This window comes from Gymnodraco acuticeps, unplaced genomic scaffold (genome assembly GCF_902827175.1).
Source record: "Gymnodraco acuticeps unplaced genomic scaffold, fGymAcu1.1, whole genome shotgun sequence".
Lineage (NCBI taxonomy): Eukaryota > Metazoa > Chordata > Actinopteri > Perciformes > Bathydraconidae > Gymnodraco > Gymnodraco acuticeps.
The window spans coordinates 2,212,454-2,239,605 of NW_022990947.1; the positions used below are offsets into that span (position 1 = coordinate 2,212,454).

The window sequence follows — 27,152 nt, forward strand, 5'->3', positions numbered from 1 at the left end:
AGCACAATGAGGAGTGCTTTCTGGATACTGCTCGCTGGTTGATAACAACAAGACAAAGTTGGATGTGACAGGAATGCCAAAACATAAATAGACTTTCTGTATGTGTTTCAATCAAACCAAACCAGAAGTTGTTTTCTTATTTCTTTGAACTTCCTCAGGATTGTTCCACACACGTACCAACCCTTTACAGTGTATAAAGCGGTATTGGATTTCTCATTGAGTAAAACATTTACTTTCTCAAAGTAACCAATCTGTTTGATTTGCTCTTGAAAGTTGACATGCACAGTTTGGGGGTGGGTTGAGATGGGCGTCCAACTCACAAAAGTATTATCTTGATATTTCTTTGTGTGTATGTATGTGACTAAAACCTGTCCATTTTCAGAGGTGGCACGCACCATGCAAAAGAATGACCGGTCCGGGGACGACAGCCAGCAGGACAATGTAAGTGAACACAGCTTCTCTTTGTCTTTTATTTTCCTCCTTACAGTACATCCTTTTATCTTTTCATCTTTACATTACTCCCAACCTTGTTGGGAACACCGTTTTTACACCATGGTGATATGGTTAGAAAACCCAAACGTGGCACATTTAGGAAATGTGAGATTCAAATTTGGAATGAGATATTTTACATTTGCAATTGCATGTACACCTCCGGATAAGTAAGAATTAATTGAATTGATTTGAGTGCAAATCATGACTGATCTGTTATGGAAAAAACGTAATCACGATTACTTCAGTCTACTTTAGGATCACAACTACTATTACAATTACTCATTCATTATGGCCTACATCTTTATTTTTATTCTGCATCAATCTGCTGCTTTTTGTGAGTTAAATTAAGCTGCTATCTGTATAAAGAATCTTGTCCTCCTGGAATTTATTTAATTGTTTACACATTGATTGCACCGATATAAATGGTGATGATAAAGCATAAAGAGTCATATCCATGGTAGTCATTGTAAACAATACATTTTCAACAGGGGTCATACTGTAGCTGGGCAACATCAGGTAGATTAACATTTACTATAGAAACGGTTAAATTGTGTTTAAAAAAGAACTCTTAGCTAAATATTTCAGGTGAAATCTATTTAGTCTATAGCACGAAATACACACACACACACACACACACACACACACACACACACACACACACACACACACACACACACACCACACACACACACACACACACCACACACCACACACAAACACACACAACACACACACCACACACACACACACACACACACACACACACACACACACACACACTGTGGTTGTGGTGATTTATTCTGTCATGCTATTATCCAGTACAGTCAGCTGTGCTATTTTTTTTCACGCTAGTTTAAACTGGTATTTTTTTCCATTGCATATCTCCTACATGACCCATCCCCCACAGCAGCTACACATCTAAGGGACTGTGTGTGTGTTCTCACACGATGTTGTCGGGGTTGTGTGCAAGCTGTAGATCACCCACCACTATCCATCTGGATTATATAGGCAGGTTCCTGGAAATCTTAAACAACTAGAGAGATCAGAGCTGCTGGGTTGAACTCGAGCTGGAGCTGGGATAGAGCATCAGCAGACAGGCTTATCCCCCATGTCTCAATACGATATCCAATCAGAGTCCTTGGTTCTTGACCTTGAATTTAAATGCAAACGTACAGCCAGTTTGCAAGTATTTTAAATTGGCTGACATTAGAGATGAAATACATTGAGTATGCAGATGGAGCATTTCCCTTGAAAATACTTATTTCAGCATAGCAGAAAATGACATTTTTGCGTGAGTCATCGAGAAAGATGTCAAAATGGCCATTACAGTCATTACTGCTGTCCACACATTTCCACTTTGTCTTGGCATGAAGTTCTACAGTTTGTATGTACCACTGCCGAAGACTCATGGGATACAAATGCACTACACCTGTGTTGTATTGAACAGTGTTTATTGAACAGTAATCTACTGTAAACTGTAATTTCAAATTCAGAAAGTTTGAATTGCTGTGTATCTCCTGTGGGGAAATGCTTAAGCCAGAGGTCACCATTATAAAAAAAAATCAAAAGACATGATTGCCGGCAAGATAAACTGCTCAAACTGATGCGTAATATTATAGTAAAACAAAAAGCATGTAGTCACATTGGCACAATATTAAAAGGCGGTGCATACATGTTTACAGGAAAACCAGGAACAAAATGACCTTTAGAATGAAATAAAACCACAGATAATGGAACAAAACCGATTGATGATTCACATTTTGTGTCATTGAGATGGCAATGTTTTTTTTTTATTACACAACTGCACATTACCTAAAACATCTCCCAGGGAACAAATATAATTTTTGTTATGTTTTCTCGATGGAGAGAGCGGGACTTGTGAGCGAGCAGCAGTATGAGTTTGGTTGTGATGAGAAATAATTCATGTCCGATTTGCCTTTTCTAAATGCCTTCGTTAAATAAGGAACAATGAACATAGCAGGGCACGAGGGCAGAGAAGAGAAGGGACTTTGCGAGGGGAAATGGTTGGGACATTAACAACGGTCAGCTAATTAGAGAGAGGAGAAGAGGTTAAGGGGGGGGGCGAGGTTAAGAAGAGAAGTCATGTGAAAAACAAACTGAGAGCAGCAGAGATGCTCCCTCATCATCCTGAGGGGCATATCGAGGTAGAGCAGGGACACAGGCTGCACTGATGAATATGTTTCGCAAGGCTCTCGGGGGCTGTCCAATCAGGCAGCGCCATTGATGAATAGTCATGAGTCACCTTATCAGCATCACCATGGTTACGCATGTGTGTCTGTGGCCCTGTGAATGTGATGAGGGAATAGAAGTGGGCCAAGCGCCGCTCAGTCTCCTTCCCGCACACATCTTGATGGCCAATTAGAGCCCAGTAGGGAAGCATCCAGGCAGTGTGCTGGGTCCTCTCTGGCCTTGAGGATAGGGAGAGTAGCTTCTGAATGAGAGGACAAACGGTGGGATGTGACGCCAATGATGGTTAAGGTTTTAATGAATGGGAAGAGTGCAAAGTGGGAGGAGGAGCCGGATTTAGAATGTGCTTGAACAGTGGCGGCCGGCCCATAGGGGCGCTAGGGGCGCCGCCCCCCCTCTTCCCACATTAAAAAATAAAAAAAATATATATTAAAAAAATTATAATATAAAAATTATATTACATTTTTTTTTTTTAATAAACAGGGTAAATATTATATAATTGGTATCAGTAAAATGTATAATCTACAATAAAATCTCGTTTAAAATTGTGTTACGATGTCTAAAGTTACTGATAAATCACATGTTTCCTGCCTGGCCTTGCCCGTGTATCATTACCCTCTCTCGTCTGGGCGCTATGCACAGCGCCCAGACGAGAGTGCAGCGAGTGCAGCAGAAGCCAACTGTTGCTATCTTTAAACTATGCCGCCAAAACATAATTTCAGCCAATCAGCGTCGTCAAATCTGACGGTCACAGGGGCGCCTACGTCAGCGCCGGTGCAGTCTGTGAGTTGTTTGGACTCGTATCCAAGGAGACAAAACAGGAAGTCATACACTCTGGAAGCTATCATCAGCTATTATGAAAACTCAGTTTTTGACATAAAAATGGAATTATGGATTATCAATAATTTTTTCAAAATGACAGACACATTGGATTAACCTATGGATTAACCTTCAGTCGTGTTTTTCTCGTTTTTGATCAGAATAACAGCAAAAGGTGAGCATATCTCTGTGTTTTGCTACCTAAAGCTAGGTCCTGTGATCGCTCAGTGATGATACTTATATATCTAGAATCTGTGGAATCTCAGCTTGTTAGCTAAGCTTGTTTGTGCATATCCGATAAGTATATCGATTGATTTATACCTAGAGTGCGTTATACCTGTGAGACTTGTGTTTTGTTTCGGTAAACATGGTTCATATCATCAATTAGCTGAGTTTCTTCCCGTTAAATGAGTAGGACACATGAATAGTCTATTACATTTTAAGAAGCCCTGAGACACAGTTTCGTGAGAAAAAAAACGGGGGAAAAAAGACGACGCCGAAGTTGGCTTCCGATTCAGAGCATCCGATTCGGCAGTTAAGGGTAAAGTTAAGGGACATTTAATTTACAGCGCTGAGCAAACAATCCTCCGTGTTTGAACCTCTTAAATCGCTGCATAGCCGATTTATTTGGACTGGATTATCCCAGAGAGTCTAAAGATTATTTATAACCCAGTTTGAGATTTGTGAAACCTTTATTCTATTTGTGAAAATACAAACAAGGGAGATTTCAGTGCTTTTTTCACATGTAGACCACATTAGACCAGGTCCTGATCTGAAACCACTAGACCAAGACTCATCAAATCTGGACTGGATTATCCCAGAGAGTCTAAAGATTCTTTATAACACAGTTTGAGATTTGTGAAACCTTAATTCTATTTGTGAAAATACAAAAAGGGAGATTTTGCTGCTTTTAAAAAAATCTAGACCACATTAGACCAGGTCCTGATCTAAAACCACTAGACCTAGACTCATCAAATCTGGACTAGATTATCCCATGGAGGCTAAAGATTCTTTATAACACAGTTTCAGATTTGTGAAACCTTTATTCTATTTGTGGAAAATACAAGAAGGCATAAAGGCTTGCCCAGCTGGGAGGTTCACTCTCTGATTCTGATCCTGGCCTGCTGCAGCAACCTCAGCCTTCCACCTGTGTTTGTATTTTCACAAATAGAATAAAGGTTACACAAATCTGAAACTGTGTTATAAAGAATCTTTAGCCTCTGTGGGATAATCCAGTCCAGATTTGATGAGTCTAGGTCTAGTGGTTTCAGATCAGGACCCCCCCCCCCCTCTAACATCACCAGAAGTCATAATTTAAGGGGTCTTTTCTCAATTTTTTTTTACCAGGGGAGCATCTCCCCGGACCCCCCTAGTATTGTTTGGTCACCATTTCCACAGCCCCACCTAAAATATTTTCCACCAGCCGCCACTGTGCTTGAAGTATTTGATCATTTAAAATCAAGTGAATCACCAGTAAAGCCAGTTGACACTCAGCACATACAGGTGAAGGCTGGCTGGATGATAAGAGGGGAAGTGGATGACAAGATATTAAATGAAAAGAGCAGGGAAATTAGATTGAACAGGATCAGAGGAGGGGAACGTTATTACAGAAGCGGAAAAGTGACAGAAGGATGAGCAGGACATGAGACAGCTGCAGGAGATCAAATAAAGAAAAATGGACGAAGGATAGGGACTCGGACAACACATAACGATTTGTATAATTACATTACATGTCACTTGTTAGACGCTTTTATCCAAAGCGACTTACATACTCAATATGTGGGCAATCCCCACAGGAGCAATTTGGGGTGAAGTGTCTTGCCCAGGGACACAACGACATGCTGACTGGAGTGGGGTTTGAACCTGTGACCCCCTGATCCCAACACCAAGGCTCTATCCACTGCGCCACACACCTCCTTTTCACTAACCTCTCACACAGACACATTTTTAAAGTACGGTTTTGTGATGATCATTCCACAAAAGCCCCTGCTCTGGCTGTGTACACTTGGAAAGCCCTTCAGGATTTGAAGGCGCCATTTAAAGAAATGTACCACTTATATTATACAGTATTGTAAGGATGTCTTTTTAAATATATCAGGGGGAAAGGGCTCCTAATTTTTCACTCAAATTAACATTTGACTGGATCATACAAATCAACCGTTATTTCTAGCATAAACTTGGGCAGTATTCTTATCTCTGAATTGACATGCTCAGTGCAAACAATGTTGATTCTTTTGTAGCCACTGCTTATCTGCCTGCTTATTTATTTATGAGACAGTGGAGCAATCTACTGCATATTAAAATCATGTGATGAGATTAGAAGGCAGCTCCATACAATGAGGACAAACTCAGGCACTCAGGGAAATTATATGTGTTTTCCCTCTCAAGCCTGCCAAAACTCGACAGTGCAAATTACTTTTATTTATCTGGTCCACTTGTTAGGGTCTGTGTGTCTGTTCTGTTGTCTGTTGGGAGGCTGCACTCAAAGGCCAATCCACGCACATAGGTTGACAGGCCAGTAGCGTAGGCAGAAATGTACTTTAGGGCCGGCCTGTATAAAATAGGGTGGGCCAGCTTTTTCCAGGGGGAAAAATGACTTTAAGTTAGTAATACTAAGCATATATAATAATGCCCATTGCCAAGCATTGTTGTAGCATTTCCCTCCGAATAATGGTCGAAAACTTGACTGATGATAGGAATTTATTGAAATCTCCAATATCATAATAATATAAGAGCTATAAAGACATACAAATAACAAATACATTTAGGCTCCATCCGTATTAGAATCACTTTAGCAATGTTAACTGTAAACAGACAGCAAAGCTACAAAACAGCATAGCCTACAAACGAATTAGGACAAAACCCACATTTTTATATTATAGTTAATACCAACCTTGTGCCTCTTCGGGGGGTGCTAAACTTAAACATAAACTTTATCCTTTACTTTCTCCGTATCTCAACAGCGTAAACTCACCTTCAAAATAAAGGCATCTAAATAAAACAGGAAGTTAACCTAAATTACATTTAAGACATATATACAACTGCAACAAAAGTAACAAAAACAATGTAATATCCTTTTCAGTTTCACAGAACATAAATTGGGTTATTTACAATCGTTAGGTAACTATTTTATTGCTCTAGGTAACAGCAACAATAGGTTGTAGCATTCAAACCTGCACTCTAAAAACAAATGCCTTGGCTCAACAAAGAAAATCAACGCAACAGTTTGCATCGATGTTTATTGAGTTAAGACAACTTCTAATGAAATTGTCTTAAAGCAAGAAAGTTATTTGAGTTAGGAGAGAAGGCTTTTCCTCTACAATCAGAGGTGTTTTTAATTACCACTTACTTAATAATTGGTATTATAAACACAAGTTTTGAAGTTGATTACTCAAAAGATTAAGTTGTTCCGACTAGTTTTACCACATGATTTAAAAGGAATTTTAAGTTGTATGTACTTAATTACCATCATTGTGAACACACATTTTTAAGTTGACAACCATTTATAAATGAAGTTGCTCCAAATATATTGTATTCAATAGTTTTTTTACTTAGCTTTTTCATGTTTTTGCCTTTAAAGAAAGAAATTAATTGATTCCACAACAAAAATATTAGGCAATTCACTTTTTATTTTGAACTGCAGTTGTTTATTTCAACACATGATGTTTCAATCAGGAGAGAATTCATTTAGTTTGAACATTTATTGACACATGCCATAAGGTGCATGAACACCTGAAATCACAGCTGACTGCAGGAGAGAGGAGAACCATTTTATAGTTGGGCTGCAGCACGTTGATTGGCTGCTGGAGAATGAGGTGAAATATAATAGGTTAAAGAGAACGCCTGTGATGAGCTGATTATATGCAGCTGCGGAGTGAATGTATGTACACCCAGTCTTCCTGAAAGAACTTGCGCTGAGCTTCATTTAAATCTTGAAAAAAAAAAAAATGGCCCGACAAATAATAAATAAACACATTAGCCATATTACCATGGGACATGGGGACACAGCAAATAAATGCTGCCATCACAACGAAGTTAGAGGCCTTTGCATATTTAAAACCAGTGCCAAATATGTAAAATCAGTAAAGTTTTTGTAAAACTACAGAAACAAACTCTCAATGGCCACCAATCTGCAGATCACACACATCCATTTTACAAAAGATGTAACAAAGATGTTTGCACTGCCGACAGTCATTATTTTAAACAGTATGAACACATTTAACGCAGAATGCTTGCTCATTCATTTGTTTCCCTCGACCACGATGGTTGCCATCGTATGGTCAGATCCTGGGGTGGACCGGTCACTGATGAAGGCGATATTCATGTCCTTTTGAAGCACATTAAATAATAGGTTAGCGCATAAGAGATAATGAATTAGGTCTGCATTCTTTTTAAACTGTCACTCTTAGCTAATTCAGAGCCATTATTACCAGCTGCTAAAGCAACGCTGGTATTGTTTTCACCTATTGAGTCTGCATGTGTGTGTCGTCATGGCAATGTGGTCCTGAAGACACACAGAGGTGCTTGTGAGTACTTTGCCTAGTGTTTAAATGCATGTGGACAGATTTAGTCAATCACAACCGTGCAAGTTTTAGTGTCCCTTCTCATATTTTTTGCAGGTTCCATACAATATGTGAACTGGTTAAGAGAAGAGCAGAAGCCACTTTTCAAATGTTGCACAATCCTTTTCCCATGCCATTGCTGTCAACAGCTATCCATGCTGAACGTTGCTAAGATATTATTGATTGGGGTGTGGCCAAAAGTGCAATATGCTTCAAAATGTAACTGACAGAGAGCAGTGCTTTTGTCCTGTGTTAAAAACACTGTGTCCGTGGATTTTATATTATTTCAAGATGTTTAATTACGTCGCTAAACTCCTTGAAAAGGTCCTCTTCCTTTTCTCCAAGGTACACGACAAGGCAGCGGATGGCTATAGTTCTCTGCGTACTTCAATTGTATTGTGCTATTTTTCAAAAAGGAAAAAAAGAGAAATGACCTAAATGAATATATTCTGAATGGGTGACTGCCAACAACTTGCATTTCAATGACAACTCTAAATAACGATCCTACCTCAAGAAGCATGTCCTTGATCTGCTTCACGAGATTCATTTTGAATAAAAAGAGATATCACAAAAGTAACCAAAGTATTTGTACTCTCACAGTAGCCTCTACTACTTTGTATCCTCTCACAGAACTATTCACAGTTCAAAGGCTGCTAATTTTGGTCAAACAGCAATTTGCCTATACAGTGCAACTACAAGGCTATCTACTGTATTTGAATGACAAGAGATGACACTCACCTTAAAATGTCCTTTGTATATTTCTATTTGTCTTAACTGTTGGAACTTGTCCAGGCATGTTAAGTGGGAGTGGACTTGAAATCCTTAACTCAAGGTGTAGAACAATTAAGTTATCAAGCCAATTGCATTACTTACTACAACTTGAATTTTGTTTTAATTCAATTAACGCATAAATCAAAGTTCAAATTACACACAATATTAAGTTGATGTAATTACCAACATTATTACGTCAACACAACTTAAAATGTTTATCTAAATCAATTAACTCACATTTTTATCTTGCAACCATGCATTTAATTAAGTGGAGGTGAAAGGTCGCCTGAATTCGTTTTTAGAGTGTGCTCATGGACTTCCAGTGATCCTCGCTTTTTTTATGTCTCTCTGACGAGTTACGCAGGTGCTTCCAGTCTACATATCCATCCCTCGTAAATGCACCTTCAGCTCCTGCTGGGGAAATGTCTGCACATTTTACAGAAAAGCGCGTCCCTGTATTCCACCCAGAGAAAATCTTCATACCACCTCGATGAGAAGCACCTTGCTTTTCCATGATTAACATTGTAGGGGCACTTCTTCAGATTTGGCTGTGAAGGCGGTTCATCAAGTGCAGACAGATCAGCGGGTAGGCCTACACCTGCTTACTGCTAGCGCCGTGGAGCAAGCAGTATTCAATATTTATTTATCTTGCCACACCTTGTGCAAAGAAACATTACCACCCGCTCACCGTTCTCATTTCACAGCCTGTTGACTACGTTTAAAGTGTGATTAATCTTGCATAAGGTGTTTGGCAGCGTGCTAAGTGTGGATGTGGCCCTGATGCATGAAGAGTGGTGTGTGAACTCTGCCTGGGAAAGGTCGATATGGAGGATTCATGGAGAGACAAATCTGCCATCCTGTCCGAGTTTAGCTTGATTTATTCATGCATGACACATGGTATGTTTCTCTCTCGCTTGGCTATTACACATCAAGCCATACATTGATGCTTTATTATATGTTAAGGAGCACGTTTACTGCGGGAAGATAGAAAACAATGCAAGTAGACTTCACTTTATTTCCTTCTATATAACAGCACAATGACCCTGAACCTTTGCACTGATGTGGAAAAATAAGAATAATGGTGGTGTTAATAAATTAGTACATTAGCCAGTGTTATCCAGCGTTTCTTTCTGAATCTGCTTCAAATGTTTCCCCCTTGCTTTGATTTAGGGCGCCTCCAGGGTATTTCATCGCTATGTGTTGCACAGACCAGTGCATCACAGAGTTGTGTCAGAAGCCGAGTCCAAGTCCCTGCCAGAAATGTCTTCTCGCTTCAGGCTACAAGGGGGGGGGGCCTTTGAAACAAATTGATTCATCTCCCTCTCCACGAATTTGACACTTCAGTGCACCATTGTTACTTCCTGATCAGCTGTCCTGCTAGTTTTAATCTTTTCTTACTGTATGTGTCATTTTTGTCACTTGCTTTCCCCTGCTGAGATAATCTGGACACAAGCGGCTATGTGTTACTATAATGTCCTCTGTGTTTGTTTTGCCTTAACAAACTCACATATTCTGCTATCATGCTGCAACACAGGATGTTTTTTCCCACCTTTTGAGAAACATTAAGGCAGGCTATATAGAAATTAACATGTTAACAATTGTACAGCCATAGGGGTGAGGCAAACGTGGATGGAAATGTAAGACGGCATTACTTGAGATAGAAATGGGGGGGGGGGGGGGAATCTCATGCCTTAATGTATGCATAATGCTTTCTATTCTAAGGATAGAAAGTCAATTAGCATATAACACAAGCAGCAGACACCTACAGTAGCAGATGGAGGTGTTTGATATCCCACACAATGGAAGGTAAATAACACAAGAAGGTTTGAATTCTGCATTACTGCCACATGTTGTGAAGCTGCATGACCACTGTGTTTCTCACAGTGAATGTGTGATGAAACTAAGGTTTGCCGATCACTGATGGAGAATAAAGACCTTCCGAGAATCACTAGGCCACTGACTACCACTTTCAGTAAAAACATTATTGTCTACAGTGCGCAGTAGAAAATATCTCAATCACCTCATTATTTAATGTTATTTTTGCTCGAGCTGTAAACCCATAGAAGTATTATGTTACCTATAGGTTTGAAATATAAATGCACTTGTAAAGTCCATATGACCTTGTTATTTCTATGGAATTATTCATAATGTGGATCCAAGGCAAGAAGAGGAGTGAAGCTAAACAATGTGCCCAACAAACCACCCATTTTTTCCTTTATCCCCTGATAAATCTGCTGTGAAGCTGTGAGCACTGTGTACTGAAGGAGATGAACTGAGTTAATTTGTATCAGCCCATAGGTCACTGTGTTTTATATCTAAGTAAACAATTAAATCAAGCAGTAAAAACACACACCCATAGCAGTAAATAGCAGTAGCTCTCAGCATGGAGCGATAAATGAACCTCTGTTGTTGAGGCAACCCTTTCAAAAAGATGGAATGTGCCAAGCAAACCTATGATTGCACGGTAACTTGAGTCGAGGTTATCACATTTGCCTATATTCATTATGCTGCATACAGAAGTGTTTCCTTGAAAGACAATTCAGGCTTTGGAGGTATGGTTGTAGATTAAACTTAGACTTACTTAGACATAATTTATTGTCATTTCAACAAGACACAGAGTGTACTATTAAAACAAAATTTCGTTGTACTGGCTTACAGGAACAGGACAATATAAAAACTTGCTAAAATGATACATATAAGTGTGCGTTTAAAATATAAAGACTTATTAGACATATAAATAAAATAGACATACTATATAGAAAATATGTGCGCTTTACACATAAACCTTCTTTCTCCTTCGTTTCTAGCATGTAGAATGTAGTATGGTCTTCCAGGAAGCAGAGAGCGGCCTGTGTACCATCAGATAAATGGAAGGACTAAATTGTTTTTTCAACCAGGTGATTTACTGCTCCTCCTCCAATAGCAATCTTTATCCTTTTCATCTCCTCTCTTTCTCTCTTCCCTTTCTTTGCTTGTGTTAACTTTGATCCCAGTCACTTCTCATGTTGCCTCTGGCTTTACCCAGAATCCATTTAAGATTCATTTTCAGATAAAAATCAATCATAGCAAAGAGATTAATAGCGACCAGTGTTGTGCTACTGTAGTTACTGAAAACCAGTAACTAGTTACCATTACTAGTTACTTCATTTCAAAAGTAACTCAGTTACTTTACTAGCTACTTACACCAAAAAGTAATGCGTTACTGTGAAAAGTTACGTTTTAGTTACTTGAAAAAAGGGCTCCCATTAATGCCCTTATAGCCTTCATTTCAGTACTGTTATTGCATTGGAGAATAATACAACCTGTTGATCTACTTGACATGCATTATATGCAATCTGGATTGCATCGATATTAGCTGGCTTTCCATTTTTGTATATTCTTTCTCCAGGTAGTTGGAAAAAGTTTTCCGTCCCATATGCCGTGTGCCGCCCGGACATGGTATCATGCAAACTAGCTCCCTGAAAGCGGGTGACTCCACTGTAGCAATAGCCTGCATGTGTTCTACAACATACCGTGCAATGGCTTTATCGACTTTTCCCTGGCTAGCAGTCCCTTGGTTAAAATCCAACCGCTGTTGCTTAGGTGGAGGTGGAGTGGCGTCGGCTGAGTCTCTGTGGTCTTAGCTACTAGCTTCGTCCCAGCATGTTGTTTTTGCATTTGTTTTAAGAGATTTGAATTACTGGTTTGGGCAGTAGATAAGATCTTTGACCCGCCAGGACACAACTTACATTTAACAGAAACTTTCTTTTCTTTGTGCTCGACAAAAGTGAAATAGTGAGAATATCTCCAGGTGGAGAAACTAGACTTGAGCTCCGCCGCCGTAAGTAAACAACACAAACACGCCCACAGCCCGTCTCCGCATGTGACACAGGAAGTATCTAAGTACATTTACTCAAGTACTGTACTTAAGTACAGTTATCATCTCTGTTCGCCTGGCTGTTGACTATATAAAAAAAACTAACGGAGTAACGCACCATGTAGTAACGGTAACTGAGTTGCTGAATTAAAAAAGTAATGCGTTAGAGTACTAGTTACTGCCAAAAACAACGGCGTTACAGTAACGCGTTAGTCCCAACACTGATAATGACACTGACAATGAAGGGTTGCACATATTGAGTAAAGTGCAGGTTGTCCCCTGGCTTGATGGGATGATGGTGCATTTCTTTAATAGAACACTTGAAGCATTTCATTATCAAAGGTTTTTTGTCAAGTAGCTTACGGCAAATCCCCCATGCTCAGTTTAATTCTGAAGGGATGTTGTGGACCTTTCAGCTGATCCAGTATTAATACACCTGTTATTTGGAACATCTTAACATGGATCTTGATTTAGTGTCTGTAGCTTTGGAGTGTGAAATGGTAATGATTTAACAGAGGAAGTGGGGGAATGCCTCTCAGCTCGGTAGATGGTGTCATTGATACAAGCTGCAGAAAGATAAAGAAATATGCAGCGAAGGAGAGAAGCGTTGACACATGTTGTGCATCTGGATGATTTCACCTTTTTTATATGGTGACAATTATTTTATAAGAAAAAGAGCTGACAGGGTTGAGGGGCTGTCCAGATGTTGTCTTCACTGTGAGCTCATAGAAAAACAAAAAGGCCGACAACAGACCAATGTTGGTGCCATTGTAATCTCTCGAAAGGTCAACAACAAAGGTTCTAATGAAAAATGCAGTTTATGAAAAAGGAATGGCTTCCTGTTTGCTGAAAATTGGTCTAATTGATAATACTTAATTCATAAATCATGCGATGGTGGGATTTTAACAGCTGATTCCCATGTGACAGTCTGATCTAGTGATGGAGCTTGAAAATGGAACGTTGGGGGGTGAACAGAGAGGCCTTATGTTTGTTGATCAAATGCTACAACCCTAAGCAGAAAAAAGCTTGTTATTGTATTTTATGTTGATGTGCTAACATACAGAGCTCATGCTAATAAGCTAGCTAGTGGCTACAGCTGATAATGACGTTAAAGCTGTTATTTCAGCATGCAAAACTGTCCATACAATAATATACAATGTTCCATGATAACTGTGAATAACAGTTAGTAAATCTGCCACAACTGTTCATTTACATTTCATAATGTCATGTTAGATTGATGGGGTGAAACAAATGGTTATTTTGATAACTGACTACAAATTAAAATAACCAAATTTATTGACCTTTACGTTTTCACAAAAAAAATCGAAGAATGTTTTAAAAAGGCTGCTTATTTCACAAGATCTGACCCACCAAACAGACCACCAATGGATTGCACATAAAGTTCACAGAGAACACAGAAGAGTCACAGCAGACCAATTAACCTTTCACTGATCCCACTTATCATAAAGTGCCACTTCAGTCATTAGGAGAGACAGCACAAGTGATTGAAAATGAAGGACTGTGTGTATAATCTACAGTGGGAAAACACGCACACAAACACACATATCAAGGACACACACACACACACACACACACACACACACACACACACACACACACACACACACACACACACACACACACACACACACACACACACACACACACACACACACACACACACACACACACACACACACACACACAGTCTGCTGTCCTATCCTTTGTACTTTCTGCATTCTCTTAGATGTGACAAAAATAAGATATTTTACCCTTTTATTCTTCTCTTTGTTTGTTTTTCTTTAGGGAATCTATTTATTATTTAAACGTTATTATTTTACTTTCCTCAGATGTCAAGAACTTTATAGATCAAACATTAGTAGTCCTTACATCTTTCATTTGGACTCTGTAAAGGAAAAATTAAGAAGAAGGTGAAGACGCTCTATACTACTCTGAATATTCTGCTCTTAATGCTTTTAGTGACGTATGTACGTTCATACAATCAATTTAAATACAAAAAGCAAGCACTAATGAATTGAAGTGCTTACATTATTCCTTGAGGGATTTAATAGAAGGAAAGTGGTGCATCGTATGAAGTGCAAGTGTAATGTAACATCAGTACCCTGTATCACTGTAAGACAGTGGTTCTCAAACTTTTTCTGTCATCCCCCACTTTGAACAGGTGGGCCTCTTCAAGCCCCTCCTGTTCCTCATCGCTCCAATAAAATGGTAGGCCAAGCTTAAAATTGTCAAATGTATCATTCTATAACAGGGGTCTCCAACCTTTTTTAGGATGAGGGCTACTTTCAAAAAATAAAACAAGTCGTGAGCTACTTGTACTCCTCTTTTTGTTTTATTGCAGTGTATATATTTAGCACATTTTAACATTATTATATGCTACCTTTAACCTTTGAGTGCTGTTTGGGTCTGTGGGACCCGTTTTCAGTGTTTACTAAAATAAAATGTATGCAATTTAATTATTTTAACCTGCTTTATTTGGTGGTGGACGTCACATCCTCTAGGCAGGGTCCGGGGCCATGCACCCATTACATTACATTACATTACATTACATTGCATTTAGCTGACGCTTTTATCCAAAGCGACTTACAATAAGTGCGTTCGTCCAACAAAATATAACTTGAAGAAAACAGAATCATAAAAGTACATCAGGTTTCATAGAGCAAAAACATTTCAAGTGCTACTCAACTGGCTTTAGAAAAGCCAGTCCTTTATTAGTATAAAAGTGCTTCGTTAATAGTTCTATCGCTCGAAGTGGAGTCGAAAGAGATGAGTTTTCAGTTTGCGCCGGAAGATGTGCAAGCTATCTGCCGTCCTGATGTCAATGGGGAGCTCATTCCACCATCCTGGAGCCAGGACAGCAAACCCAGGTGTTTTCGCCGATGGGAACTTGGGTCCCCCTCGCAGCGAGGGCGCAGCGAGGGCGCAGCGAGTCGTTTGGCTGATGCAGAGCGTAGTGCACACGCTGGGGTGTACGGTTTAACCATGTCCTGGATGTACGAAGGGCCAGATCCATTCGCAGCATGGTAAGCAAGTACCAGTGTCTTGAAGTGGATTCTAGCAGTTACCGGAAGCCAGTGAAGCGAGCGTAGGAGCGGAGTAGTGTGGGAAAATTTAGGAAGGTTGAAGACCAGACGAGCCGCTGCATTCTGGATGAGCTGCAGAGGTCGGATGGCACATGCAGGTAGACCAGCCAGGAGGGAGTTGCAGTAGTCTAGGCGTGAGATGACGAGAGCCTGGACCAGAACCTGAGTTGCTTTCTGAGTCAGCTGGGGACGTATCTTCCTGATGTTGTAAAGCGTGTATCTGCAGCAACGGGTTGTAGCAGCGATGTTTGCAGTGAAGGACAGGTTGTTATCTAGGGTCACACCCAGATTCCTTGCAGTCTGAGTCGGGGAAACAACTGAGGTGCCGATGTTGATTGTTAGGTCAAGAGTGGGACAATCTTTTCCCGGAAGGAAGAGCAGCTCAGTCTTGTCAAGGTTGAGTTTGAGGTGATGAGCAGACATCCACTGAGAGATGTCAGCTAGACAAGCAGAGATGCGTGCGACGACCTGGGTCACTGAGCGGGGAAAGGACAGAATTAATTGGGTGTCATCAGCGTAGCAGTGGTAAGAAAAACCATGCGGGCTAATGACTGATCCGAGCGAGTTTGTGTACAGGGAGAAGAGGAGGGGACCAAGAACAGAGCCCTGAGGGACCCCTGTAGTTAATTGACAAGGGTCGGACTCAGACCCTCTCCAAGTCACCCTGTAGGTATGGTCTTTCAGGTATGAGGTGAGGAGGGAAAGTGCAGAGCCTGAAACTCCAAGTTTTTGGAGAGTGCGAAGGAGGATCGGATGATTCACCGTGTCGAATGCAGCAGACAGGTCCAACAGGATGATGACAGAGGAGAGGGATGCAGTTTTGGCAGTGTGCAGTTCCTCCGTGACAGCAATGAGAGCAGTTTCTGTGGAGTGACCTGCCTTGAAACCAGACTGGTGCGGATCCAGAAGGTTGTTCTGATTGAGATAACAGGAGAGTTGTTTAAAGACAGCGCGTTCAAGTGATTTAGACAGGAACGGGAGGAGAGAGACAGGCCTGTAGTTTATAACATCAGACGGGTTGAGAGTGGGTTTCTTTAGGAGAGGGTTTACTCTTGCCTCCTTGAGACTGTTTGGAAAGTGACCAGAAGTTAGAGAAGTGTTGATGAAATGGGTGAGAAACGGTAGAATGTCAGGAGCGATAGTCTGAGGGAGGTTTGAAGGGATAGGGTCCAGAGGACAGGTGGTAGGGCGGGCAGAGGTAATGAGGGTAAGAACCTCACTTGGAGAGAGGAGAAAAGGAGGTAAGTGTGTTGGTGGAAGGAGGGTCTGGTGACCCAGCGGTGAGTAAAGGTGAGTCAGAAAAAGAAGAGCGAATATCATCAACCTTTTTTTCAAAGTGGGTAACAAAGTCGCTTGACAGAAGTGAGGAGGGGGGAGGAGCTTTTGGAGGGTCCAAGAGGGTGGAGAAGATGGAAAATAGTTTTTTAGGATTGGAATAGGAAGATTGGATCTTATCTTGAAAGAAAGTGCTTTTTGCCTGAGAGATCGAAGCAGAGAAAGAGGAGAGGAGAGCTTGATAGGTTAGGAGGTCGTCACGGTGTTTGGATTTCCACCATTTCCGCTCTGCTGCCCTAAGGACGGTTCTATTAGCACGCAGTGCATCATTTAGCCAAACCCCCAGGAAGATTGTTGAAGTTAAATGCATCAATCTGGTGCACTTTGAGCTAGGGCTGCTCAATTAATCATATTTTATTCGCAATTACGATTTTGGCTTGCAACGATTATGAAAACAACATAATCGAAATAAAACGATTTTATTTATTTTTTAAATAGGTTTTTCAGTTGAATTATACTTAAAGTTCAGGGTAATCAACTGTTAAAAACATACTTTTGAAATTATTTTCTTCAATAAATTACACCCCACACTTTGAGAAACGCTGCTGTAAGAGTAACAGAAAGAGCAAAGGAGACCATTACATACGATGTTTAGAAGTCTGTGAATATCCATCATTCCTCTACTCTACCATGATGAAAAGTGAGGGTTAATCATGTTGGCTCCCTCTTCGTCTGAAAGCCACCGTCTGCAGCAACAAGGCTAATACAGGTAATTATGTAGGCATGAAAGGCTCCATGGCTTCCTGGATGATGATTGGCATCTTGATGGATGCAGGGGAGGACAAGGTGGGGCGGGGGCGAGGTCTTTTGTTGAACAATGGAGGGGAAAGCAGAACAGTCATGAAGGAGAGATATGGGGAAACACACACACACACACACACACACACACACACACACACACACACACACACACACACACACACACACACACACACACACACACACACACACACACACACACACACACACACACACACACACACACACACACACACACACACACACACACACACACACACACCACACACACACACACACTGTACAAAGCTGTAAAGGACAGAGTATACGGCAAACTGCCAGGATAATTTATTAGTTTGCACCTGGAGGGCAAATAGGTGTTTTTATCCAGCAGGCTGCCCCAGGCCATGCGCACATTGAGCAGCTCTGCTCGGCACAGCAAATTAATCCAATGTATGAAAATCTGCGGCACAGGCCAAATTTATTTAATTTGCCCCTGCTTTTGTTATTTTGTGATTTTTTTTTAATAATGTATTTGTGATATTGCCTTCATATTTTATGGATTTCTTGTCTTTGAATTGATAGAGCAGCAGTAGTGAGATGTGGGGGGTTGATATGAAGCAAAGAGTCAAAATCGAACCCTCTTTTGTAGAAAGCAGTTATTGATGGGAACTTGGAGGCAACACATGCATCACTGTAGGTGGGATGAAACGTAAACTTTGCTATATATATCTGAGATGGGTGTGTATAAAGGAAATGTACAGTAGTAATGTAAAAGGGTTGGCCCATTTAAAAGAGCTATGTGGAGTGTAATTGTTACCGGTATAACCTTACATGGGAGGTAGCTCCTAACTCCCATGTAAATAACCGATCACCTCTGAGCTTTCCCCAAGGACAGTGCGCCAAAGAAACAGAATATTGAGCGTCTTGTAATCCACTTTTGTCCGGAGTCTTCGGTGTGTTATTTGTTCAGGCGGAAAAAGGCCTTTTGTGCTTGAGGCCAATTCAAAGAAAGCAAAACAACAATTTGCATATTAATATAGTCATTTGCATTAAGCAATGTGTTTAGTCTTTGTCAAAATTAGATTGTTATCTCCTAATGGATTTCCAGGTCCATATATTCAGTGAAACATCCAACTATAATGTAGGAGACCTAAAGCAGTGTTTTTTTTAAGGTAGAGTCTGTGCTTCTGCCTTTACCGCAGCACAATACACTTTTCCAGGAACTACTTCATGGTTCATTGACCATCTGATGTCTTTCCTCCAGGATGACTTTATATCCCATCACACTGGTCTAACCTCAAACCTACACAGTCTCAGCCTTCAGATACTGACCTCTGTGTGATGTGTCATTTCGACATGGAGTTTCGTTTCTTTCTAGAGCTTTCTGTTTGAACTCAACAGTGAGAGTAACTCATCATTTTCTTTCTCTGTCTTAGCACATCTCGTACACTAGACGTCACATTCCTTCTAAAAAGCCTAATAGTCTTATCTAAAAAAACTGCTGATTTTCCACATGAGGCATTTCATATTATTCTCTCATTAATCAATAATGTGATGAATAAAGAAATGTGATATACATTAAAGGTCCCATGTCATGGCCATTTCTACTGATCATAATTCCATTGTTGAGGTCTACTAAAATAGATTTACATTGTGCAATTTTCAAAACTCACATTGGTTTCTCATACAGCATCTCTGTATAGTATGTGTTCACTCTCTGTCCTAAACGGCTTGTTGGAGCTACTGCCCCCCCCCCTCCCTGTGAGCCCACTGTGCTCTGATTGGTCAGCTCGCGCACTATGTTCTGATGAGTCTACCACCGTTACAGCGGAACATCAGTGATTATGTGTTTCAATGGTGTTAGCAACCAGAAAATGACACCAGTCAAACAGATGAGAATGCTGCGTGGGGTCTGGGTGCCGTGTTGGCGGGACGTTGCGCAGGACGTTGCGCGGGACGTTGCGCGGGACGTTGCGCGGCTCGCTGCTGCGAGGAGCGGACAGTGGGTTTTTCTCAATCGCGAGTACGCTTGCTTGGTAGCACATGTCTTCCGAGTCACTTGCTTCAGAAGCGAGGCAAGAATACTTCCTGGCATTCGGAAAACAAAGAGTGGAACAGGCTAGCAAGTGTGCAGGTGTGCATCATATGAGAGGCCACTCCTTACATTTTCCGCCACAGATATGGGGAAATTGGTCCGTGCGCAAAGCATTGTGGGGATTTGAAAACCGCGGAGTCTACACATGTGCAGCCTCGAAATGTCTCCAAACGAAGTACGCCGGGCTCGGTAGAATTCCAAGTATGCTGGACATTGGAACAGTATACTTCGGCGACACTCAATGACGTAGTATGCTTGAAATAGTGGCTCTGGAGCAGCTTTACTCGAGATTGAGAAACACCCAGGCCGTTTCTCAATCTCGAGGATGCTGTCTTGGTAGTCGCGTACTTCCAAGTCACTTCCTTCAGAAACGAAGCAAGTATGCTTCCAAGCCACGGCTTCGGAAAACAAAGAAGAATAGAACAGGCTAACAAGTGTGCCACTCTCTCTAACGGTTTCAACATAAACTGTACCGAAAATAAATACCTCACGATGTCCATCTAATTATGAACTTGCTTTACTTTCACGGAACACATTTTTGGTGATAACAGATGTAACAAAGTAACATATTTACCAACACATGTTCTACGCCACTACATACTTACATTTAAATGTGTGCTGTGTTGGTTCAGCCATTCTCCACAAGGAATGGAATTGAGTTGTCCTTTAAGGGACATATTTCCTAAAACACAAAGTCAGTTCATTATAATCCTGTGTTGTTCAACACAATGTATCACTGCTGCAGCTAGGTGCTTCTTAATTAGAAAATGGTTTCTTCATAACTAGAAGAACATTTTACTTTAAAGCAGATAAGGCAAATATGTGCTAAAACAGAAAGATAAAACGTACAACATATGTTTGTAACAATGGCCTTTTATGGCTATATCAAATAAAGAATGTTATTGCACTTGTTACCCTCCAACCAAAACGTATTGCACGGCTTGGACCAATTTAATAACTGAACGCTGCATGGACAAAAAACATTTACTGGCCACTTTCCTTATAAGGTCTGGCTGTTAATATGCTTAATATGCTTAAAGAAAATATACTCCTCCAAACATGTTGGGAACTGCATCTTTTCACCAGTTGTTATTTTACACATGCATGCACGCACTAAGGCACAAACACACACTTTGGGCCGCCAGTTCACACAAATTGAGCTACAGCCACCCCCTTAGTAGAAGTTCTATGAAAAATGTCTGCATGCACTAATATTCTGATGCGGTCTATATTTTCTTTGAATTCAACTACAATTAGTTTCTCTTCATCCAGGTGTACGGTGATTCATCCGATTCCCCGGAGCCAGTCACCTGCATGGAGCCCTACTTGGTACGGAGGCTGTCTTGCCGGACGATCCAGTTGCCCCCTTTGGCCTTTAGACTGGCCGAGCAGTATTATTGTGATCGCAAGTCCGACTCAGACACAGTTCCTACACGGCCCACAACACTGCTGCTACGCACCCCACCACTCATCGCCATCACCTCCGCTGACACCAGCAGGTAGGACTACCTTTGTGTGTGTGTGTGTGTGTGTGTGAGTGCGTGTCCCCTTTCACTACAAAATGTATTTTAGTGGAATGGGTAATCAGAGCAGAGTGGAGTGGTGCAATCAATACAGAGGCTGCCTGAATTGACTGAGGACACATCCCTTGCTAATTACCTGACACTATGCTTACATGTTCAAATGTGTGTTTAAACATTTACTGAAGGCTCTGCAGTGTTTTTTTATCCCTACAAATTGTCTGTAGTTAACATGTTGCAATCAAAAGCACTGCATGGTTTGAGGTTCTGTGCTTGTTCTCCTCATAAATGTTAATAGCATATTCAAATCTGCTTAAAGAGACTCTAAACTTGCAATCCATCATCGTTACCATTTCATCACCTTTATTTCTTGTCGGAGTTATGGTGTTTTTGCAATGGACTATTTAAGGTGTACTGGGCCAGTTTGCAATTTGTAATAGTCAGCTGCTCAAAGGCATTGTGACAACCATACTTCACAAATACATTTAAGACTGGTCCATTGTGTTAAGACAGTCTTCATTTTGCTCTTAGACTATTCTTATGCAGGTTACACTGTTTCATACCAAACGTTGTCCAGCCAACTATTTTTTTATTTTCCAAATGTACTCAGACAACAAATGCTGTCACATGATCACTTAAAAAACCCCACAGTGAAACAGAAAATACCTTTTTAACGAGGACAGAATGTTGATGGTTATGGATTACCAACCCCACCCAACTCTCTATTTTCTTCAAATTGGGTTAGAAACCATAGTGAAATTAACAGAAACTGTTGGCTGCTTAAAAATAAAGGTATGTGTTGGAAAATAGTTGACAGTATTGCCTGGGGTGTTGTAGACTAATAACATGCAAACCATTAGTATTTAAATAATCTCTGACTGGCTACATGCTCTTAGTGTGACTCATGGGCGAATGTTATTCACCATTTAAAAACATGATGCACAAGATAAAAGCAACCTCTCAGACGACTGCATTAAAGATGTGTCCCTTCTTGTTTTTGAAAAACCTTTTCCTAATATATTTTCACATATAGTACAATACAGTATACAATACACACGGCATCTATTGCACGTCTGTCCGTCCTGGGAGAGGGATCCCTCCTCTGTTGCTCTCCCTGAGGTTTCTCCCATTTTTCCCTTTAAACTGTGGGTTTTCTCTGGAAGTTTTTCACAGACAGGTGTCGTATTCTCATACTGATATTCTGTACAAACTGTGAAGACCACTGAGACAAATGTAACATTTGTGATATTGGGCTATATAAATAAACATTGATTGATTGATTGATTGATTGATTGATTGATACAGTACCAATGATATATGTAATTTATTTATCATTTTCTTTTCAACTGTAGGTATATTCAATCTTTGCATTTGAAATGTTTCTTTAGCATATTATAGGTGCAGAAGACCTTAAGGATTTAGTTCCAGAGGCAGTGGAAATGCTTTTATTTATGACACAGAAAGAACACAAACAGTATTTGAGAATCGGTCAGTATTATTTGTGTGCATTCACAGTATCTCACGCTTGGAAAGCATGACCAATCCATACAACAACTGAGAAATACTATCACAACCTATCCTGAAAATGCTGCATAATGTATCAGAGAGGTTTAAAATGAAATGAGGTTTGCCAGAGACATTCTACAAGTCTCCAACAGTCTTGTCTCTGACGGGAGACTAGGAAAAAACAGCTGTATCAAAGACAGTAGTGCAATGGAGAAGGTTTAGTGTTGTACATGTAAACAGATGGGAGTTCACTCATCAATCAAATAGAAAGTGGTACTCCAATGATTTGTCTTTGATCATGATGGCATGCTTCAAACAGCTCTGTCTCTCAATCATCAGCACCATGCTACCCCCATAACATAGTTCAAATGCTTGGCATGTGGCAGATGAGAAATAAATGCATCCTCTGTCCCCTTAATGTTCCTGTCTTGTCCCTATTCCTTCTCTTTTCCTCTTTCTTTAGAGACTAAAGAACTGAGGTACAGCTTTCTAATATGGACTAGCTTGTTAAAAGGGCTTTAATTAGAGAATATGTTAGAAGGCGTTGGGGAGAGACTTTAAAGAAGAAAGTGGTATTGACTTCTTTAGAGGGAAACAAGAAAAGCTTACTTAGTTCTGAATTACATTATCAGGCAGCAAGAACAATTTTCATGGCCACTCTGATGCAGAGCAGTGCGGAAATAGATTCTGCTGCTTCAAAATGAGTGTTTTAATATCAAGAACCTTTTGACTCCAACTTCATTTTCTGCAGCCATGTGTGTCGAACTTCTACATTTCTCACAACAGTGTCTTCTGAATCACTGACAGAAACGGCTAACCAATAGGATGAAACATAGTCAATACTGAATAATTGAATGTGATAATGCCATAAAGTGTCAGGCATTAGATGAAGAGACTGCCCTTTCTCTCTGAAAAATTGTCAGGAAACTTAAATGAGAACTTTAAAAAAGGGCAAACTATTTCCCAAGTGTGCGCTTCTTCTCCCCTCTTTGAAAACTGTAACATTGGCTGGATAAGTATTGGGTTATTTGAAGGAAGACAAAGGCTAGACTGTGTCTGCGACTTGAGACATTTTTGTTGACGATTTTGAATTGTGTCATTGCTTTTTTTATTCAAAAGCTACTTTTTTTTGTCACATACTGTTGCCTGCAGCTTTTATGTGTAATATAGTTTATGCTCTACAACATTTTGACAACCCTCTGACTTCAAAATGAACCTACCTCCTAAACAATCAGTCATGTTCCATCATCAAGCAAGATTGACTGCTTTCATAAACTGAAAATACTATGTATATGCAGTTTAAAAAAGACTGAACTCTAGGGAGAAAAATGGGTGATGGGGAGATAGGAATAAAGGCTATACATCTTAACTTTGCTTCATGCTTAATTCATCTATAATTCAGCACAGCGGTGAGGAAGACATATACGGTTGTAAACCATTAAGGATGAAAAGCATGCTGCACTCAATGGTCCAATTGCAACTTTTTGGAAAATTTAGCGACATTAACTTTGTATGAGGCATAATGAGACTGTCTGCAGTATTAATCCATGGGCCAAGAAGTAGAACAGAGTAGTGCACTGTTTCCATTAGACCAGTGGTTCTCAAACTTTTTCTGTCATTCCCCACTTTGAACAGGTGGGCCTTTTCAAGCCCCACCTGTTCCTCATCGCTCCAATAAAATGGTAGGCCAAGCTTAAAATTGTCAAATGTATCATTCTATAACAGGGGTCTCCAACCTTTTTTAGGACGAGAGCTACTTTCAAAAAATAAAACAAGTCGTGAGCTACTTTTACTCCTCTTTTATTTTTATTTGCAGTGTATATATTTAGCACATTTTAACATTATTATAGGCTTACCTTTAACCTTTGTGTGCAGTTTGGGTCTGGGACCCGTTTACTAAAAGAAAATGTATGCAATTCAATTATTTTAACCTGCTTTATTTGGGGGTGGACCTCACATCCTCTAGTGGGGTCCGGGGGCATGCACCCCCAGGAAGATTTGTTTTTACATGTTAAAGTTAAATGCATCAATCTGGTGCACTTTGAGCACAAAATGAATGTATGGATACAGCTTTCAACACTCAGATGAAAGAGAGCTGTATATTTTTCAATCTTTATACATTTTTATAATATGATCACAACCAATAACAAATCATTTAAACTGGTTTATTCTTATCTTATGTTACCTAGTTAGCATTCTTTCTTTTTATTTATGCATTACTAATCACTCCCCTTTTAAACTGTTTACTGTCCTATAGTACACATTGGAATGATTTCTTACTTTATTTTGTACAACTAGGCTATATTAAATAGATAAAGGTGTGTTCTCTCTCTCTCTCTCTCTCTCTCTCTCTCTCTCTCTCTCTCTCTCTCTCTCTCTCTCTCTCTCTCTCTCTCTCTCTCGTTCGCTCATAGAGGCTGTGTGCTCCTCCGTGGTGATAACGGCTTGCGTTAAAAAATAATAATAAACATAGGCCTATTTGTAAAATGTGGGGACACAAATGGGATTTCGAAAAGTGTCACGGTTAAACTCCTTATGAAGTGGTGAGGTGCCGCTCCACATTGCTTTTCTTCCCGACTACAATGCTGTTGTGTGTGTGTGTGTGAGAGCGTTTCACATGTGTGTATGAGAGATTTTTACATACGTCTGTAAATGATTTTGGTTTCAGTTGTGTGTGTGAGCAGGCTCGGATTGCCATCGGGAGATTCGGGACTTTTCCCGGTGGGCCGCTGCCGTTGGTGGGCCGCTGCCGTTGGTGGGCCGCTGCCGTTGGTGGGCCGCTGCCGTTGGTGGGCCGCTGCCGTTGGTGGGCCGCTGCCGTTGGTGGGCCGCTGCCGTTGGTGGGCTGCTGGCTCTGGTATAGGTGGGCCGTGGACTTTCACAGCGCCGCCGCATCCGTTGCGAGGCTCCGGCGCAGCGGCACTATGAAAGTCGCGAGTCTCCGGCTCTAACAGTCCACCACCGCCCGCGAGGACCTGAGGTTCAAAAAAAATAAAAATAATTATAATCTCCCGTTCATCGCGTCCATTCGCGACCCACCTATCACATCTCTGCGCCCCACCAGTGGGGCTCGTCCCACACTTTGAGAAACGCTGCATTAGATGCTCTCATATCGGGAATAACAAGCAATGATTCTGACCATTAAACAATTCCAGTGCTATGTCTTTGTCTCTCCCCAGTGACTAGCAGGCACTTAGTATGGTGACTTTTGCTGAATATATATATATAGCAAAGGCACAGATTACACATAATTGAATGCCATCAGTGCCTCAAAATTCATAAACATTGATTGTGCCGGTAGATGCAAGTCTAAAGAGAGCCTGATTGGTTGGTGCTACGAATAACATACAACATGTTTTGTTCTGTTTACATAAATGAATAAAAGTATGATTCAAGAGAAACCCTATAATTGCATGACTGACAATGCTCACGGAGGAGCACAACTCATTGCAAAACATATACATTGTCACTGACCAACAGATGTTTATAATCTTATTAATTTGTGAAAATGTTTAAAGATATTCATTTATACTGTCCAAGTCTTGGCCAATATCAACACATTTTCTTTAATATTGGTTCCATGCTGAATCAAAACTCAGTACATTACTAAATAAATGTTCCTGCAGTAAACATAAACATTGTAATGTTAAGAGTCATGTGGATTCTGTCAGGGATCAATTGAAAATTCACTTTTTATCTTGGTTTATTTTTTCGAAACCCATGCATGCAGATTATAAATAAGTATGTATAGGTACAACTTCTTTCTTTCCTGATACCAACTTCGACATCTCAATTCCGATACCTATATTTATCGTACGTATATTTACTGGGGAAAAACTAATTATCTGAAACATTAATAGTTATCTCAGTCATTTTCCCATTAGTGCAATATGAAATTCTAATTCACCATTTTTTTCACAAAAATGAGAAAAAAATAATGAACTGCCTTATAGTATGAATATAAACTCAAACTGAAGATAATATATATCAATATAATAAGGATATTGTATTTTTTATCATGGTGACTAAGTCCTTCTTATGGCTAGAAGCTCTCATGTTGTGTTTACTACTGACATATTGACATGTCAACAAGATGGAGGTTTCAAAATTATTAAATCCAGTGGCAAACATATTTGGAAGGTG

General features: G+C 40.3%; 1 protein-coding gene across 1 annotated transcript in view; it reads left to right on the forward strand.

The window, feature by feature from the left end:
* The first annotated feature begins 382 nt into the window (after positions 1 to 382).
* The window catches only part of pde4d (phosphodiesterase 4D, cAMP-specific), a 185,473-nt gene continuing 158,703 nt past the window's right edge, over positions 383 to 27,152 (forward strand). The window contains exons 1-2 of the mRNA XM_034234814.1: positions 383 to 441; positions 21,256 to 21,482. Coding sequence (XP_034090705.1) covers positions 397 to 441; positions 21,256 to 21,482 — 272 coding nt within the window. The 5' untranslated portion in view covers positions 383 to 396. The remainder of the gene's footprint in view (positions 442 to 21,255; positions 21,483 to 27,152) is intronic.